The following is a 21,003-nucleotide window of genomic DNA, read 5'->3' as shown; positions in this document are numbered from 1 at the left end:
CTGTCAGCTGGATGGCAACATACTGCATCATACCAATACCATGTAGACTAATGTGCATTATACCATTAAGGATGCTGGCTTTTAAATTGTGTGTTCACTTTACAACAACACTTTCTTCTTCTTTTTTTTTTTTTTTGCATTATGTCATTGTAACTTATATTTATGTATGTGGTTCTGAATTCATGCAGTGACTTCCACTTCAGATGTCATGGTGGTGCAGTGGTTAGCCCTGCCATCTCATAGCAAGAGAGTCCTGGGTTTGAATCCACTGACTGCCTGGGGTCTTCTGTGTGTGGAGTTTGCATGTTCTCTCTGGGTACTCTGGCTTCTTTGTGCAGTCCAAAGACTGCACGTTAGGTTAGCTGGTGATTATAAATTGACTGTGAGCGTGAACGGTTGTGTGTCTGTTTTAGCCCCATGACAGACATGATATGCTGGGATAGAAACAGGAGGAGGAAACAGGAATGTATAAAATCTTTTTCATGTGACCCTTTACACAAGGCCTATCCAGTTGGGGAGCCTTAGCTAGAGTCTGAGGCTCTGAGATAAAGTCTGAAATCTTTTTGAGAGAGCCCCACCAAAAAAAATCCCACAAAATCTTTGTTCAAAAAGAAAAAAAAAAACACCCTGATTTTTAATAAAAACTTAAAAACAAATTACGTAAATCCAAGCAACAATTGAAAGCATTAGCCCCTACATTTGTTATCTAGCAGTAAGCCTCTATGATGGCTTATAAATCTAATCCTTTTCTGTACAGTGAGGGCCTTTATGTTTATATAAGTTATAAGTTTATATAATACTTATTCATTTTTAGTAAAGAAATTAGCTCAGTGCAGCTTTTGTTTCTTTTTGCCTTCTTTCTTTTGGTGGTATGTGTGTATTGTAATGTATTTTTACTTAAAGATCTAGATACACTGTCTAAATTTGCAATAGGAACATATTTCGTCACATTTATTTTGTAGTATTCAAGCCATTCAGTACTGTTTCTCCATCCATCACCTCTGGTTTTTCATTTGTAAACGCCCCTCAGATGCTGCTGCAGTTTGCTCCCGTCTACCGTGAGACTGCTGTTGTGTATGGACTAAGAGTGTCCTCTAAAGGCTGAAAGCTAAATTACATCCACTGAAATAATTCATTGAAAGGTGTTTCTCATGCTTTCTTTCTTTCTTGTTGTTGTTTTGTGTTCATTAAAAAAAAAGTAATGTTGACAACAAGGCAATATTTTCAAAAACCTCATATTCAGTCTCACTCAGAAACTACAGGGATCACATCTGTGGGACAACAGGTAGCAACACTGAGGTGTTTGGAGATTTAAAGCCTTGAATCCTGGAATTCCATTATGATGTCAGAATGCTGGAAAGGGCTGAGAAGCCACTTTGTGAGTTTTATTTTTCTTTTTTTATCCAAACTTAACTCGTGATATTTAACTGTTCATTCTGCAGCTGGGTGGAAAGCACTGCAGAAATGAAATTAACATTTTAAATTTATACTCATCATGCACACAGTACTTAGTTGACTTTTTTTTTATATAAATGGAGTAATATCAGGGGCAAATTTAAAATCATGATACCAGAAATAACCATTCCCAGGATAACAACTTGTGTGCTGTGCAGAAACTACATCTGGAGTAATGAGCTGTTGTGTCAAAGGCAGTGCCAGGAGGTTGCCAGTAGATGGTAGTGTGCATTTATGTAATGCATTTATCTTTGACATGAGCAAATAACAGCAGAGCAAGTTTAATTTAGTAATAATAATATTAACAAAGAGAAACAGATGTAGTGTGACATGTACGTAACATGCATGAATGCAACAATGATCTTTACGTTCACATAGAGATATCTGATATTTTATGTGTCTGATGAATAGGACTCAGACTGAATACACAAAATGGAAAAATGTGAAACTTCTTAAAAACCTACAGGGAATTAAACTCACCCTCTGAACCTCTCTTATCTCTTTGCATGAACATTATGTAGGTGTGTAGACAGGCAGGAACATCAGCCCCGAGCAGCAGCTCTGTGTGCCTCCCCAGCGGCTTGCTCTAGTGTCACAGTTGTTTAACTCTGGTAATGCTGGCCAATTAAGTATGATGTAGGGCTGCCTGCTGGGACCCCCACACTCTGAGTTCATTCTGGAGACTCCCAGAAGCTCAGGTCAGGAGGCTACAGGCTCTGGACATGAATGATTAATCCTAAAATTGACTTTGTTCTTCTCATCAGAAGCCCCAGTTGCTGGCAATAGCTGAATAAGACAAGAACAGCTGTTCCAGTTTGTTGTAAGCCTCATCATCCTAATAAAGCCAGGAATAAAGGAAGAGTTTTCCATGTGTAGGCAATAAGAAATCTTACCTACATCTTACTTTAGTGATGATGAAAGTTAGCCTGAACTTCAAAAGCCGAAAACTTGAGCATCACTAATCATGAACTGGTGTTTGAACAAGATCAACTTTGAAATATTATCAAAGATATTCATTTATTGAAAAGGAAATAGATAATACAAATGAACCAAAATCATTTTGTCACATAATTGATTTCATGAGTCATTGACAGCAAAAAGAATCAAGTCATCTCACAGGGAAACTCATTTGCCGTCTTGCTTGCCGACATTACTCTTATGAGTTTTATGACATGAGTAGTTTTGACACAGAGTGCTTCCAAAAAGTGCTTTCTGCAGAGTAAATACTGTACAGTGCAATGCCAAGTAAACAATACATCACATCTGATCATTCATTGGTAAACATAGTTTATATCAAAGAACAGAAATGTTCAAAGTTTCATCAATACAGTACATTTATAGCAGACTTCACAGAGACCATGGGCATCCTCCCAGTCTCAAAGTATATCACATTTAATTATCTCCCTTTGGATTTCCACCACGACTTTTGATTTACGTTTTTTTTGTTGCAACTTTCAGTTCTGTTTCTGTGAGTGCAAGCTCATCCGCTTTTCTCACAGTTCAGCTGCCCTCTGCTCTCCTTCAGTTTGTCTTTCTGGCCCTCCGGAGTCTTGGAGTCTCTTCTTAAATCACTAACCACTGCTCGGAGGGTTTTGAACCTGTCCAGCCGAGTGCTCTGGGCTGCCTGAAGCCTGACTTCTGAACCCTGAGTTGCACTTAAAGAGCTGAGAGAGCGCACACCCGCGAGGCCGCGCTCCTTTCCGGCGGGACGGCGTGGTGTGGTCATAGTGCCGAGATCCTCTGGGTGCTCCATGTCCCTGATGACCTCACACAGGTAGCGGGCCAAGTCCTGGCTGGAAAAGGAAAGGGTTTTCTGCGAGCGTCGGAAGGTCAGAGGGGACGGCAAGGTTTCTGTCTCTGAGGGAGGGATTGCCAGACGCAGAGCAATTGCTGCACTGCCATTTCCATTAGACATGCCATTTTTGTTGTTGTCCTGGGTAGGCTTTGTCTGTGGGTAGGAGATGATGCTTTGTGGATAACTGTATCGGAGTGACTGTGCTGGGCTTGGCTGGAGGGAGCGCTGTAGCTCCACCATGTTAAAGGCATTCTAAGAGGCCAACAGAGAGAGAAGCAGGAAATGAAAAGAAAGAAGAAAAGGAAAGCTACATTTTCCCTCCTTTGTAATCTTTTTTTTTTCTTTTGGAATTTAAGATATAATGAAAAACAACATTGGCACAACAACCATCTGAGCAGTGCAACTCAGCTAATGCCTCTGCTAGCTAATTAACCCATTCCTAAGACTGAGACAAAGATTCAGCACATAAGAAGAGATTTTGGCAACAACATGACCATTGATCAGCCAAGTAATTAATTAACTAATTGCAGGGAGGAGAAACTGCTACTATCAGCACTATTAAAACAGAGGCATTAACAGCTATTGGTATCTACGTTCTTAATTTCTGCTAACTGACTCATAGATCTGCAGTCCATGCAATTTACACTTTCAGGAAATAGTTTGTGAAATGAGACTAACAGGATTTCTTGACTGATGACTCATACAATGTGGCTGAATCTTTATCTAGGTCATGATTACACAAAAAAACCCACACACACAATCTGAGGGTACAACACAAAATTTGTGCTTCTCATGTCTGAGAAACACAGAATAATTAGTCAAAGTTCAGGCTTGAAATATTAGGTGAACCTCTGTGCTAATTTCTTCCTTTTAATTTTTTTCTGCCAGGTGCTCCAATTTAGAAACTGTCACTGAAGAAAATGCGGCTGACACGTACAGGTGTCCGCTGCAAGAAAAACACTGAATAAGCACCTTTAGTCGAAGCACACTACAAAGAAAATTACAGCTCTCCAAAAAGACACTGCACCACCTCTCAAGACAAGAACCACACCTGACCGCATAGATAATCCAACATTTCTAAGACAAATTTCTTAAGTTTTCGGAGGATAAAAGGCGCTGGACAATAACACTGAAACTCCATCCCAACTGGGAAGCACAGGTGAGGGAGCATCCTGTTTGGAACTGTTTTTCTATTGACTGCAATCATTGGGGAACAATGAATTCAAATTACATCAAGAATTATCCATTTATTTATTAAATACTTAAAGAAGTGCTATATAAGTTTACTTTTAATTTAATCTTTCTGTGTAAATGCCGGGATGTGTGTGTATGTTTACCTGATCTTGCTCTCCTCCACCTTCCTCATCATAGTTGAGCACATTTTCTCGGATGTCCTCCCACTCGCCATGATGTGCAGACACATGGTACACACCCTCCTTTAAGCCCTTGTGTCTCCTCCAGCAGGAGTAGAGAAACAGGCCCAGCATCAACACTGAGGGGTGCCAGAGAGCAGGTTAACACAGCAGGGAGCACTCTCAGATAATTAACATGAGATTCTGAGCAGGAAAAAAAAAACACATATTTGGGCGTATATGAAATTGACAACATGGACAGAAAGTTAAGAAATAAACACTGAAGTCCTAGGAAATAATTCACTGGCTGCAATGAGAGTAAAATATATGTAATTCAACAGCTAAAATCATTCAAAATAAATAGGTAATGCAGACTCATAATGTATGACTGTAAACACATTGTCCATCACACTGATTTGTCCCGTAAGGCCTATTAGCTGCACTGACTATATAGTTAGGATATACTAATAGAAACACACGTGGAAACAGAGACACCACCTTTCCACCTATATTCCCTTTGATGTTACCTCTCTGTTTCCTGTCTTATCAAAGACCGCAGTTCCTCGGAAACCTATTAACTGAATTTGTACTCCTCCCAGCTTAAACTCAAAGCCTCAGTGGCTCGGCAGAACGCAGAGAGGAATGCAGTGGGGGCTGAGCAGGAAAGGTCCTAAAGCATACACATCAATCACAGCTATTGTGTGCTGAATTATACAACATGCTGGACTGACCTTTAAAGTCCATTAATCTCAACCAATATTTTTCTCCCATCTGCCATCCTTCTCTTTCTATTTTTTCTTTCCCCGCTATCTGTTTTTACAAGTTCACAACTTGACTCTCTTTCTTTTTTATCTCTGTAAATTTTTTTTTTGGTCTCTATACATTGGAGCTTGCCTCCGTCTTTCCTCTTCCATTCCTCACTCATTAAGTCTCTCAGTGTTCCTGTTTTTCAGTCCCTCTCTGGCCTTTGCCTGGCCTTGGCTTTTATCTCTCACATGAGATGGGATCCATTTCAACTAGAATAGTTTATATGGTGCGAGTCAAGTATCAGTTTAATTGGAAATCTTCTGAGAAATGCAGGGTAATCACATTAGTCTGGATTTTTCAAGTAATTGCTTTGAAAGAGAATAATGCACCAATGACTCGTGGGGGGAGGGGAGGGTTCACGCTAAAAGGTACTCATAAACAAAGACAGAAAAACAAGTCCCAAGAGCTAATCTCCACCAACTTCTCTTCGTCTACTACACTTTTCTGCTTCGATGCTGCACTCAGATAAAAAAAAAAAAAAACAGAGTTTGTAAGCATCCCCCCTCCCTCGATCCCTGGCTGACCCTCCTCAGTATGGGGTAGAGGGTAGAGCGGTATTGATCAGCTGACCTGGCTTCTTCACTGTTACGCCAGAGTACCCTTGCAGAAAACATCAGAATTTTGATAAGGCCCGGCACCAACCAGACACTAGCTCTAGCCCTTGCCTTGAGAATTACCTGCTCTGAGGTGCTGCCTACAGGCCTGCGCTCACCTCAGCCCTCAAAATCACCTGGGTTGATATGAAAAGCATCTCTAGAGGGGAGGAGTTCGATACACAGCGCAGTGGAGCTGAAGAACACTCCCTCCACCACACAAAAACACACAAAATTAGGAACAGGTAAACACTGACCACACCACACACACACACACACACATTGCTTTGCCCCCTACAACTACAGCCACTACTGCCTCAAGTTGTGTAGATGTGTGCAGCTAAACTCCAGTGAGATCAATATCACTCAGGGTGGAGAACAAACATTACACTCATTCATCAATCCATAACACCACTGCTGCCTCTTTGCCCTCTAACAGTTACTATGGACAGGGTATGATGATATTAGTCTGTACTGGACTGTGCATTATGATTGAGTACGGAGTAAACTACAACACAGCCCGATCTGAACACTTAACCCTTCCACTGTAGCTGGACTGGAGCTCTGAGGTTAATGAGGGGAAAATGAGCTGCCAGACAGATGAAACATCAACGGAAGACAAGGGAGAAAAGAAAAGTGATGAATGAGCCGAAGGAAATGAGACAGGTGAGAGATGAGGATGAGTTGGAAAAAATTATTTATTTATAAATGTTTCAGCGGATAAAAAGGACAGGCACTTTACAAGATCGTTTGGCAACCAGAGCCCATATGGAGAGCTAATTTCTTCTATTCATCAAGAAACAGAAAGTGAGATCTGATGCTGGATTAATGAGGATTGGTCAGACATTGGCTCATCTGGCTCTGTCAATAACACACACTGAACTCACATTCTGGTCAGCTTGTGATGGCTTATGCAAAACTTAATAATGGATGATGATTTTAACTTTTAATGCATGTTGAGGCAGAGCAGGAGTCCCCCTTTAATTTAGCACCCAGCTAGTGGTCTCACTTTGTGCATCGAGCGTGCTGCATGTAAGTGTGTTTTTACGCGAGCAGTTCCTGTGGTGATGGAGGTCATCATTAAACAACTACATACAGTAAAACCAGCTGTTCTTTGAACTCAAGCACCATTGTGGCTGATCACGAGTCAGAGCTCTGGCTCCTCTTTTTTTCCCCTTTAGGTTTTCGAGAACAATTTGTTTTTAGTTTATAGTGTGTTTTATTATTTTTTTTTTGCAAGGTGTGAAAATGCAATTACACTCACCAAAGAGTACTCACTCTAATCTGAATTGCATTAAGGAACAGGTTGTAATTCTCGGTGAGGTGAAAAGTTTGAGCCTTGAATATGAATGCCTCAGCCGTGACAGTGGACAGGCTATTTCAAATGGACCTCTTTTGCGTTAGCATGCAAGCAACACATGAATTTTCATGATAGATGCCAAGGCCACACTTCATCATCTTTGAATTCATTATCAAATATTGAAGACTGCTTTGTATGTTTCACTCTCATGTGTCAGAATAACTGATGTCCCAATACTAGCCACATGCCCTGGAGGGAGCATGAAGTTAGTTATAGAGGCAGGGACAGTGTATTGAATTGCCCAAGCGTTTTATAAGCCCGTATGTGACAGAAAGACTCATAAACAGCAATGTGGCACTATAGAGAGAAGTGATTGCTACAACATAGATACACACACAGATTTTTTGGCTCTGTGAACAGCAGAAACAAACATAGTTCCTAAGCTAGAAACCCTTAAAATAATGCAATTAACTCATTCCTTTCCTAAACATTAACCATGAATTAATGGAATCGTCCTTCTTTTTTGACACAATTGTCGAGATATCAATGCATACGCATTTAAAAAGGCCCCGCTGGCAGCAGATGTGGGTAGATATTGAATCTTGATTCTATTAGATCTTAACACAGCTTATGAGACCATCAACCATGCAGCTTTATTAGACTGCTTATACGAGCGGGCCAATGCCATCAGTACTTAACTGCTTCAAGTCTAGAGCTGAAACATTAGTTGAATAATGAATTTGTTGATCAGTTTTGATGGCTGATCAAGCTATTTTCCCCCAGTTCATTTTAGCCTCTCTCTCATTTTTCTTTTGACACCGTACGCCGGCTATTTTTAGACTCTCCAAAATGTGATGCATTTTTTATTTTCTGTCATTTTACAGACTAAATGATTACTATCTGACTGACAGAGAAAACAAACAAAGCTATACCAATAATTAAAAACTTAATTTTTCATCATTTTGTGTCTTTACTTCCTTTTCTTTAAAATTTCTCATAACATTTCTGAGAAAAAACATTTCAGAATTACTCAGAATGTTCTTCATTGTTTATTTATAGGATTTATAATAGTCACGTAATGCAAAGGAATAAAATTTTTGGCAATTTTAAACAGATTCACATTTGTGCCTTCTTCTGAAGTCAAATGTCATGGTTGTCCTTTTGTGACTTTTACTTTAAAAACTGAATGTCATTGAAAGTTTCTGCACTCTAACAAAACCAAGAAATAGTTTCTACTTCTCAGACTTTCCTTGACTGAAAGATTTACTATATTTCTAACCTATTACACGCCTAGAAAAGTTTGCCATATATGTATGTATACTTGCTTCAATAATGCATGCATTCAGGCATCAATCATGAACATGAAAATGTCACAAATGAGCAGCTCGGTTCTCAACAGGCACACGGGAAAGCCAGCATAGCCCTCATCTTATGGTTATTGATTTTAAGATTCTCCTCCTCACATACAAAACAGTCAGTGGTTGTTCTCTGGTATATGCTTCTAAACTTATGACCCCTCATATGTCAGAGCACAACCCACCAGATGAGTCTTCAAAGGGAAGCTCTTTCAATAAAGGCTCTTACACTTCATCACTCAAGCCTTGATTCTGGCTTTCTTTTAAAATATTTTCTAAAACCTCTCTTTTTAAAAAGCGAGGTTTAATGGGCTCGACACACGGGGAGCGACAAACGACAGCGACGAATGGGTCGCATCGCCACTGGGGTGAAACCGAACACACGGGACGCGATAGCGACGGCAGCTTTGCGAATCGCGCTCTTACGTCACTCGTCTCCAAGAAATGTGATTGGTTATGAAACTGGAGGGATTTAGACATTTTAAAAGCAGTCCGTGTCAGACACGGCAATAAAGATGAGGAGTCTGAAGATTTTATTGGAACTGACAGAAATCTTGCTGTTAAGTCTCCTCTACAAAAGAAAAAGACAACCTCGCGTTCATCCTATATTAGCACAAAAGTCCTCTCTATCCGTCTGTTTAACGTTAGTCTTGCACCAACACGTTCTCATATGGCTGCCTTTTATGTTTAACTCGATAATCACTGCGTGAAGTGTCATATAATATAGGAAAGTCAAACACAGCTAAAACGATGCTTTCCTTCCTGCTGAAAGTGGTTGCAGTGTGTAGCATACTCTTCGCTCATTGGTCAGTCAATGAAACTCTTGCTGATTGGTTTAGTGCCACGCGACAGCGACAAAAGAACATTTTCCAACTTTTTGTGTCGCGTCGCCTGGTCGCGTGTGCACGTCTACGTGTACGAGCTCGAAATTTCACATGCACGAATGTCGCCGGTCGCTTAGCTGGAGGAGGGCAAGCGATTGTCGCCTCATCGCACAAGCTCCATAGGAAATGAATGGAGAGCGAGCGACGTCGCTCCCCGTGTGTCGAGCCCCTTAAGGTTACTTGATCAGTTTTTCCAGCATCTTTATAAATGCCGTATGCATGATGGATTAATCTGGTGGTCATATTTTGTGTATTATATAATAGCTTAATATCCACAATGTCACTGGCAAACAATTCATCTGTAGGGTTAATGTTAGGTTACCATCTAACCTGTCTTATGAAATTTCTGCATAATTGGCATAACAAAATTGAAAAGATTAAAAAAGAGGAATTGCAAGGCCAATTCATTTGAAAACTAACCATCTCTACTTTTTGAAATGATGTGCATTTAGCATGTAGATTCAGTTTTCGCCAATATGTACTTTTGTCCAACACCAAATAACCTGTAATTCTGTGAATCTAAGCAAAAGTTTAAACCTTAAGCCTGAGAATGATTCTGACAAACTTTATTTAGGTACAAATATTTGCCTAAATCAGACCCTTACCCTTGTATCGACCTCCTGAAGGTTTGCCTGTTGTGTGGGTTTCCTGATTACAGCTCCACACGCTGTACGCTACAGTAAAGTGCACACTTTGGTCATATTAGGGTCGACTTGGAGAAACAGTAATGTACAGAGAAATGCGGACAGAAAAAAGAAAAAAAAAAGAAAAAAGACATCAAGGGAGCAAAATGAGTGGATGGTGGGATATAAAATAAGATGGAAAGATAAAAAGTAAGGCTGAGAGTGAAATTGACTCCTGAAGTCAGAGCATAATATTGGAAGAGACAGGGAATACAGGAGTGATGAGAAATATATATATATATATATATATATATATAAACAAAAAAACACACACATAAAAAACAGCCCTTTCCTCCAGGGAATCTTACATGAATTACAAAATCCAACATACAATGTTTCTCCCCCTGCTTCTCTTCCACTGTAGATATTTGCTTCATGTTTCCAACAACCACCCATGGAGAAATCACATCCTGGCACAACTCAAGAGATCAATAAAGCTACAAGATATCTGTGCGAATAGATTTCACAGGACCAAACCTGGGTGGAAAACTAACAAAACAGTGGATGTTACAGATAAAACCATAACATGATGATAATTATAGCATGACAACAACAAACAGAAATAAAAGAATACATCAGGATGGAAAAAGAAACCCCCTCAGACAAAAACTAGGAACAAACAAGCAAGCAAAACAAAACAAAAGATGATGACAGTGTTGGGTTACCACAGGTGGAAGAGGAAATAGTCGACATAGCTACCCAGAAAGGCCATGACACAGATACTGATGGCGAACATGGAGCTCAGGCTGAGGCTGTTGCCATCCTCGTGGAACATGGCAAGCGTCACCTCGCAGTGCCGTCCCCGGTAGCCCTCGCTGCAGTGGCACGAGTATCGGGACGGAGAGTGAGCGACACAGGTGCCGTGGCGACAAGGCCGGCTGGCACACAGCGTGTAGACACAAACTTTGCCCGAGGAGCTCTCTTTGGTCATATGGCCTGGAGGGCACCTGTGCAGAGAAGACACAGCAGTGTAATGCTGAGACCAGAAACACTTGGGAAGCTGTCAGATAAAAAAGAACACTGCACTCTACAGAGTTATGAGACCTAAGCTGACAGTGTAAAAATAATACCCTGAGGAGTTACACTTCTTATATCAGATTCAAAGATATGCTCTTTGAAGGTTACAGAGTGTCGACTGTAACTTGGGGGGAAAAAAAAACAGTAAAAGAAATTGAGAAGCTAAGATTGGCTTTGCGGTAGTAGTTCCTCAGTATATTTGTACAAAATATCCCCTGAATATCATTCACCCCCTACCCCCTGCTTCTCTCACTGGTTTGTATCCTGAGGCAGTGCAGCAATCACAGAATATGGATGTCAAAGTCCCCACTGGCTGTAAGTTTCAAAATCACAGCCAGGAAACTTAGTGGGCCTGCAGAGTTTAAAGGTGCAGTCAAGACTCTGACAGTCACTGCTGTTATACACTATTCTCTCAGGTTGACACACTATTAGGCACACAATCTAACAGGCATACGCTCAAAATAGCTGCCATCTGGTGGACACTTTGACTTCAAGCGTATACATGAAAATGGGGTTTGCACTAATATGCATCAATTCTGTGTGTCATGATTTATTGTCACGGCTTACTAGGACAGTTAATGGAGTCGAGCCAACAAGTCAAAATGTTCGTCACAGAAAGTGTTTAATATTGAAACTGGCAGAGTCTGATATTTTTTAATGACTTCTTTTTAAAACTCTTTTTAAAAGACCACAACAAAAATCTTCACATTACTATGTTAACCTAAACTCTATTTTTCTACTTCTGATCTAGTGTCATTTTTCCTCTGTGCTCGTGTGCCATGTTCCTGTTTATTGCATTATAGTGTTTTTATGTTTAATCTGAATTTCCCAATCATGTTTTAGAAAAGTTGTTAATTCATCACTGATAAATACTCAGGTGGCTCTCTTTTCTTCATTTTATAATCAACAATTCATAAACACTGCCGTAAACAATAACGCATCAAGTACTTATTGTGAAGGAAGCCATGTGTGACCAGGTCAACCGAGGAGAATAGCAATTCTTGCTGAAACATGTAAAGCCATTCTCCATTGTGAAAGCCAATCTCGATAACAGAGAGCAGATACGCAAAAAAAAAAAAAAAGCCATTCATGTGTATTGCACATTTCTCTCGACAGTTTACACTCTGCATACGAAACATTATGTATGTGGCAGGTCTTAAAGGGAGAGATCTGCTAACTGTGCAAGGTATTTCTGCTTAACTTAGAAAACGGGAGCTTTGCGAGGCCTTGGATCATATGCTGAGCCCCTTTTCACACTGTTCCTCCTGACATTTCTTTTTGACATATTTAAATATTTTAATAATCTTGTCACAGATGGCTTCTGGAAGTTTCCATCAGTTGCTGCTTTGAAACCTGACTGCCAGAGCTTGTTTATAAAGACTAGCAAAATGTACATTTAAATGGATTGTATTTATATAGTGCTCTTCTACTGAATTTGAGCACTCAAAGCATTTTCTTACTACAAGGTGCTTTTTTTCTACACCTAAGGGCTTTGTCATTCACACACACACATGCAGACTCCAATGGATGCATCAGAGGTAACTCGGACTTCACTATCTTCAACATGCAGACTATGTCACGGACTGAAAAATAAGGACCCAAATGCAGACTCTCAGGCTAAACAGATGAATCTAAAACTGACTTTTGGGTGACTTTGAAACCAAAGTGCATGGGCACAGGGCAGGAATGATAGACGCAATGACAAAGGGCAGACTGGGCTTATATACACACACAGAGGGCTAATGGGGAATAAGACACAGCTGAGGAACTAAACACACCTAAACTAAATCAAAGTAATGAGACACAGCTGAACTAATCCATGATGAAAAGACAGGGTCAGTAAAACTAAATACAAAACACAAGAGACAGGAGACTACAAAATAAAACAGGAAACCCCAAAACAGGAAAACACCTAAACTGAGACAGAGACTTAACAAGAAGACACAGAAAACACAGGGCAGGCAGGATAAACTGAAATAAGGAATTAAATATAAACAAACTAAGAGAACCCAGATAGCTAAATTAAAACTAAAAAGGCCTGAGAATATGAACATAAAGAAACCAACCAGTAAATATCTGCTGAGTGGATAAGAATGCAAAACTCAAAATACCACAAACACAAGAATCCAAAATATAAGAACTCAAACTCAGGCACAAAACCCCAGGGTTCATGACAGACGAAGGCAGTGAGGGATCAAAACACCAGTCTTATAATTAGTAGACAGTAGCTCTACCTCCCGAGCCACAGCCACCCCTTTTGTGCCCCTTTTTGTGTTACATTTCAAGTACAGGCACTTGCTGTTGTCAGTCTATATTGTGAGCTTGGGTCTCGATGTTGTTTGGTAATATGATTTGCAAGCTCAGTCCTTGCATTACTAATTATTTATTATAAGCAATCAATAGCTACCAATTCCTTGTGTGCCGATATGAGTATAAATATGTAAAGAATATGCTGCCACGCTGTAAGGTCTTGTTAAAATGCCACGGTTTTATTACTGTAAATTTGCAGCACCTGCACTCATGGTGTCTCCAGAGGTCCACGCAGACCAAGGGAGGGGAGCAGTGGTGCTTCTTACAGGCGTCTGAAGCACAGCCGACAGACACCCCCTGCGAAGTGACCACCTGAATCCCCTCTGAAGGCTGCTCCTCATCCAGGGAGATAGAGCGGCCATTAAACCTCAAATCCCGCAAGCAACCTGGTGTAGAAAGGAAAAAGAGGAGAAAGGAGAAAAAAAAATAGTTTACAAATCCAAAAACACACTAAAACCAGTCCTCAGGCAAAATCTTTTATAGATACACATTTATACCGTGGCAGGGGTGTAAAGTCAAATACGCAAACGCACATGCATTAAGGCACAGAGGCAGCTGCAAACCACTACTCAGATATGCTCCCACACAGGCAAACACATTAACAGCCTCAGGCCAGGTTGTCATCATGTACTTTATTTTTTTAAAGGATATTTTCTCTCTGCTGGTTAGTTTGCTTTTAGTTGGAAGCACGAGGTTCAACACATTACTTACATACAGACCAATGGCACTTGCTCAGTTCTCTCATCTGCTGGAAACCATGACATCAAAACACCAGTACCAGTACCCCTACAAGTACCCCTTAATACTGCCAAAATTATTCACTCGTCTGCCTTCACATGCATATAAACTTGAGTCCTCAAGTTCAGCTCCATTCTTAATACTCCACAGGGTTTAATATGATGTTGGCCCACAAGGTTTAGGAATGTGTTTATGGGAATTTCTGACCATTCTTCCAGCAGCACATTTGTGAGGTCAGACATTGATGTTGGATGAGAAGGCCTGGCTTGTACTGTCCACTCCAATTCATCCCAAAGCTGTTCTGTCGAACTGAGGTCAGGACTCTGTGCAGGCCAGTCAAGTTCTTCCGCACCTAACTTACTCATCCATGTCTTTATGGATCTGCTTCGTGCACTGGTGCACAGTAAAGCTGGAACAGTAAGGGGTCATCCACAAATTGTTCCCACAAAGTTGGGAGCATGAAATTGTCCAGAATGTCTTGGTATGCTGAAGCATTAAGAGTTCCTTTCACTGGAACTAAGGTGCCGAGCCCACCTCCTGAAAAACAACCCCACACCATAATCCCCCCTCCACCAAACTTTACACTTGGCATTCCATGAAGCTCTCCACATACTGTTCTTGAGCTAATCTGAAATCTGCATGAAATTTGGAGGTCGGTAATGATGCAGAAAGTCAGCGACTTCTGCGCACTATGCAGCCGCTGACCCCGCTCTGCAATTTTACGTGGTCTACCAAATTGTAACTGAGTTGCCGTTGTTCCTAATTGCTTTCATTTTGTTATAATACCACTAACAGATGACTGTGGAAAATTTAGCAGTGAGGAAATTTCACAACTGGACCTGTTGCACAGCTGGCATCCTATCACGTTACCACGTTGGAATTCACTGAGCTCCCGAGAGCGACCCATTCATTCACAAATGTTTGTAGAAGAAGCCTACATGCCTAGGTGCTTGGTTTTATACACCTGTGGCCATGGAAGTGATTGGAACACCTGAATTCAATGGTTTGCACGGGTGAGTGAGTACTTTTGGCCATTTAGTGTATGCATTTGACCACTAATTCATACATAATTTAAATGATCAATTCATTTTCCCACTCATCACTCAAAATAGCTACACAGCAACCTACCCACAAAACTCCTGTTATGTCCCGAGGGAAAAGAGTTTCCAAGCATCACCACAGAGGGGTCAATAATGATCTCCTGACTTTGTCCAGGTGAGGCCGTTACCTCTCGTCGTCCTCCACCTCTGTCAAGTCGCAGGGTGAACTCTCTTCCATACCGGTCCAGCTCCACTGCATGCCAGTCGCCATCATCCAGGCGATGGTATGGCAGTGTGATGTTATAGTCTCCATCTCCAAGGTTGTAGAAAACAGCCAGATGACCCTGAATAACCTAAAATGCATGACAATGTTTAAATTAAGATTTTGAATTTCAAATAGAGGAAGCCTCAAAACTCTACAACTGCAGACTTAAACATTTTTGTATAACACAGCTGGTCAGTTTTGTCATTAGCAGCAGAACACTTCTTTGTGTTAGTGCAAACTTTGTAAACTTCAGTGCTCGTGATCCAAACTGTACAACGGAGTCACACAAACACTGATAGTCTAATAGTCTCTAATAGTCTGAGGGACCTGGATTCCTGCCATACTGTGCTGTGTTGATGAGCAAAAACACAGAATAGTATGGCATAACTATATTATAAGAAGTAGGCCAGCTCCCATGGCAAAGAAAAGGCATCAAAGGTTGGGTTAGGCAAGTACTGTGAAATTTAACTATCTGGACAAGTAGCCTCTGTTTGGTGAACAAGCCAGAAAAATGGCATGGACATTTCAGTGGTAAAAATTAATTCAGTAATTTCGCAGCCATGATGCTTTGCAGAGATGCCGCACAAATCACTGCATGGCAGAGGCCAGAATCATCCCGAAGGGAAGGTATACAAGAAACAACAATTATCTTTAGCAGTTAAGGATGAGCGAGCAGAATGGACTCAGCCAATGAGCGGCTCCCATAACTGCAGCTTGTACATGTCCACAGCTTAATTGGAAACAGTGGGGCAAGATAATTCACATTCAGTGCAGCCTGCATTAGCTATTGCTCCCTCAGCATGAGTATCTCAAATGTGTCTCCCTACTGGTCAAAGACACACATGCGCATGTGTGCACAAAGTAAAAGCTGACTGTGCTCTCCCTGCTTGTTGTGCCCTCAAGTCCACAACAAAAATGAGCAAAGGACTCAATCAGTACTTAAAGGAAAAAAAAATCTGATTATATAAACTTTCCGCTGAGCCTCCAGAGATCTTTGCAATCACCACTTAGCACAAAATCTTCAAGCAAATGTCTGATGCCTGAACATTCACATTTCAAATTACGTTTAATAATAAAAATGCCAGAATCTTTTAGTTTTACTGTTTTGGGAGCATAACTGATCTTTCAGTAATGTGGTTCATGTCTGTTACTCCCCAGAAAAGCTTCTTTACAGAGTGCATTAGATAAATGTTTTCTTTAAAGAGACTCCATACTCCTCGGAGAGATACATGCTGTTTATATCCAGTCAGTCCCTCGTAACCTTTGTGGGAAAGTGTGGTTATTTATTCAGTGTGCACTCTATTCCATATCTACCCTTAAGAAAAAAGGGCAGAGAGACAGCCCTTTAAATTAGAGCTTGTTGTCAGAAAACACACCAGGATTGTGCTCAAGTGTTTCTAAGAGCTTTGAGACAACTGGGCTGAAAATGTTTCAGTGTGCCTCCGCAGACAGACATCAGATACTTTATACAGCTCACCAATTCAGCTCCAGAGAGGATTTCACAGAGAGGCTTCATAGCCCAGATATGGTAAAGGCTACAGCCTTTTCCTTTTCCTGTCACTGTGCTACGGCAACAAGGGAAGAAGACAACATTGTTTTTCGTCATGCAGTGTAAAGACCCAAAGAACAAGAGTTGATTCTTTAAACAATGCTGTCGGACAAATAACAAGCATGTTTTCAACGACAGACCAGCGGTGTGGAAACCACAGAAATGGTGACAGGTTCACTGCAAACAGGTGACCTGTGAGTTCACCAAAAGTGGCAGTCCTAACAGAGATGTTTACTTCCAGGTGCTGTTCACACATGGCCTGTCAGTGAGTGAGACAGAAGGCTTTGACAACAAACACTGGCTCCATATCCACTCAGGCAAGAGAGGCATGCTATTATGGAGGTTTGGCAAAGTGAAGCAGACTTGACTCGGTGTGAGCACCTTTCCACCCCAGCTGTGGCACAGCAGTAGCATGTTTGCAGTCATCACTTTGAGCTGCCCACTTGAAGTAAGCTGTGTCAAAACCCTAGTGCTCAGAGCAAGGGATGTAACCTCTGCCTATTACAGTAGAATCTGTTGTTCTCTTGCCATCCTAAATTGTGCTTCAAATATTAACCAAAGGCAGAAATAAGCTTGAACAGAAGAGGCATCATTTTTTAAATAGCAGTCTCTCAATAGGAGCATTCTGCAGACTTACTGAAAGCCCTTTTTGAGAACATACATATGTCAATCACCAGCCCCCTCTGTATCCACCCCTATGTCTCAAACCCTGATATTACTCACTCTCAGTCTGACAAGCATTTTCAGCAATCATTGTCCGGGGCCTAATCATCATTTTAAGGCTCATAAACAAGACAATCACAGCTGTCAAAGTTGAAGGGAGTGACCAGCCATGACTCACCTCTAAACGTAGGTATTCATTCTGCTCCTGGGAAAACAGACTGAGGATAACACCAATGGCCGCACGTGTTCGCACTCCAACCTCGAGTCTAGTCTGTCGTGCGGGCAGGGACCACAGAAGGTGGAACTGAATGTGGCTCCGGCCGTCAAAGGAGAACTCTGGAGCTGCTTGTCAATCAAAGACACACAAAGCTTGTTCAATTAATTCAACTGTCATAAGGGAAATACATGAGGTTATCGCAGCGAGGGCATGCTGCTCTGCAAAAACACTTTATGCACGGCGAGGTTATCTTCCTACAGCAGCAACTTTCCAAATTGGTTTGTACACTTTGTAAAGTTTTAGATGTAAAACTGACTGGAAAACTCATAGTCCACTGAAAGCAATCCAACGTGCACACCTTGATCACACTGCGGTCCTGTAAAGCCTATTTCACACAGGCAGCTTAAAGAGCCCCAGTCCCCATGACAGCGACCCCTTTTGCTACAGGAGGAAAGCTGCTCCAGGCTGGCGCAGTGGTCATCAATAAGAGTGCAGCCTGGCAATGTGTTGGAGGATTCAGCAGGGGAACCAAGGTCATATAGCTGAATGTAAGAAGAAGAAGAGGAGAAAAATGTGAAGAGAAAGAAAATACAGCGAAGGCAGGAGAATGAAAAAGTAGAAGTATCTGTCCTTGTTATTCTAACAGATGGGATGAAAAGAAATGACTGTACAGACCATTATCTTATTAAATGAAGGACACTAAAGCTTTATATCTGATTTCTTATTGTTTAATGATATTTTTTACTATGAGAATCACTACTAATCCCTACGCAGGAAGGTCTAAGGGTTACAAAAGGTAAGAGGTACTATAAAAAACATAGGTGTTGTAGAACTGCTGTGTTGATTGCTAAAGCACAAAAAAATCCTCAATCATGTCACATGGATCAATAAAAAAAAATCTACTTGACACCTGGATTTAGGTGGCAGGCAAGGTGCCTTATATCTGCAGACAAAAGTGTTAGCAGTACGAGAATGAAGGTACTGCACTTACAGCAGCCAAATAAATGGGTGTAAAGTTTTTCAATGCAAAGAAAGTTACAGTTACAGTTTAGTATTACTATACCAGCAGCTGTTATCTCTGCTGAGTCCATGGATTAGTAATAATTCCATTTATAAGTACATTTTTAGATATTTGTACTTAAGCGTTTTCATTTTTATGCTTTTTTAATGCTTCTAGCTCAGGATGAAATACTGCACAAATCATTAACAGGTGCAGTCACTTGTTGCTTTTCAGATTAATATTTTGCAGTTTGCAAAAATTACTGACTAAACAATACAAAAATGTGCAAAGCAAATGCATTTAGCTAGACTGAACTAATTACATAAAAAGACTGTTAAATGATAATTCATCCATGTAATACATAATAAAGCGTAACTAAATATAACACTGATAACATTCTTGATCACGACTGGTTCATGTATGTTTTAACGGTAAAGACAACAGAAGAAAAAGTGATAGGTAACCAACATCAACATTCATAAGGTCTCCCCATGCAGCCTTGAGGACACATTTACATTCTTATTGAAGTGGAGGCCTCCATCACCTATCTGCCCTGTCATCCGAATGGGTAAACAATAAAGGGGTACAATATAGTAGTCTATTCATCCAACTACCCAACCAGCTTCATGGTTGCTCCATACTTTACCTTGCTGTCCACACGCAAGTTCCTTATACATCCAGTATAGTGTTTGTGCTGTAGCTGGGGATATTCATATGATATGTTCTCATTGATCCCTCCAAGCTGCAGAACATGACTTCCATTGAAATACCTGGAATGCAGGCAGAACAAAAACTGAAGAACGTGAGCAGGAGAAAAGGAAATAGGCACAGTAAGTTCTCAAGGCTACAATTAAAAACACAACTCTCAATATAAAGAAGGACAAAATAGTTGAAGAAACACATAGTCAGCATATTATCCTTTCATGGTTGAGAGTCACAGTTTAATTTGATTCTTTCTGAGGCTGTCATCACTTTTACACCTTCCTGACAACAAATGCGACATCTTATTGTTCCTTTTCTATTATTTTTAAAATATGCATGATGGGTAAATTGCATTTGTCTGAAACAATCAATACACTAACTAATACCACAGTACTGCTGGTATTTTCAAAACAGGATGTACAAAGTGATCATTTTAGCTTGTTAACCTGTTACCTGACCTGTAAATGTCATAACTATTTAATCTTCTCTATACAAGCCACCATACCTCTATACACGCACTGAAAATGTTCTTAAAGGTTCTCAAAATTTAGAGGTTGTTACCAGCAATAGAGTGGTACAGCACTGTTAACTTCACAAGCTCACAGCTTAATTACACAACATAATAATGAGCACAGTGACAGGCCAGGGCCACGATACAGTTATACAAATGTATAACTGTAACAAAGTAAAAGCCGCTATAAACAGAAACATAGTGAAAGATTAGCTGGCATTTTAAGGATATATTATATTATATTATATTATATTATATTATATTATATTATATTATATTATATTATATTATATTATATTATATTATATCTGAGTCCTTTATTCAATAGTTCCCCCCTCCAGAGAGGCTAGCAGGGTACATGGAGAGATTGAACACTTTTGCTCAGACTAGTCTGAGACACTATCTGATTTCATTTAAATAATACTGCTTATTCATAAACATAATTTCAGATATTATTTACACAACATGAACACAATTTCATTTGCACAACTACACCATAACATACCACACAAAAACATGTTAATTTTTTTACATTTATTTTGCAGAAATAGTGAGGAAACTGCAAATGAAGTTTTTAAATTTCAGAAATGCAATTAGTCTGATTTCCAAGGAGCGTCCAGTGGGCACTCACCAAACTGCCTCAGGATGCAATCTGATAGATGTACAACTAATCAGAGCACTGAAGCATGATGGAAAAATGTAAAGGGACTACAGCACGCAGAGATGTCAGTCATGAGAACAATTACTGCGATTGGCCCAGCTTGGGC

General features: G+C 40.4%; 1 protein-coding gene across 1 annotated transcript in view; it reads right to left on the bottom strand.

The window, feature by feature from the left end:
• Positions 1–2,521: 2,521 nt before the first annotated feature.
• The window catches only part of LOC115782200 (neural-cadherin-like), a 100,740-nt gene continuing 82,258 nt past the window's right edge, over positions 2,522–21,003 (bottom strand). The window contains exons 26-33 of the mRNA XM_030732267.1: positions 19,670–19,793; positions 18,382–18,565; positions 17,985–18,151; positions 15,418–15,682; positions 13,754–13,937; positions 10,924–11,171; positions 4,588–4,742; positions 2,522–3,502 (exon numbers count right to left, since the gene is read on the bottom strand). Of these exons, the coding sequence (XP_030588127.1) occupies positions 2,936–3,502; positions 4,588–4,742; positions 10,924–11,171; positions 13,754–13,937; positions 15,418–15,682; positions 17,985–18,151; positions 18,382–18,565; positions 19,670–19,793 (1,894 nt within the window). The 3' untranslated portion in view covers positions 2,522–2,935. The remainder of the gene's footprint in view (positions 3,503–4,587; positions 4,743–10,923; positions 11,172–13,753; positions 13,938–15,417; positions 15,683–17,984; positions 18,152–18,381; positions 18,566–19,669; positions 19,794–21,003) is intronic.

The sequence above is a fragment of the Archocentrus centrarchus genome, chromosome 6 (assembly GCF_007364275.1).
Source record: "Archocentrus centrarchus isolate MPI-CPG fArcCen1 chromosome 6, fArcCen1, whole genome shotgun sequence".
Lineage (NCBI taxonomy): Eukaryota > Metazoa > Chordata > Actinopteri > Cichliformes > Cichlidae > Archocentrus > Archocentrus centrarchus.
This window is presented reverse-complemented; position numbering and strand designations above follow the sequence as displayed.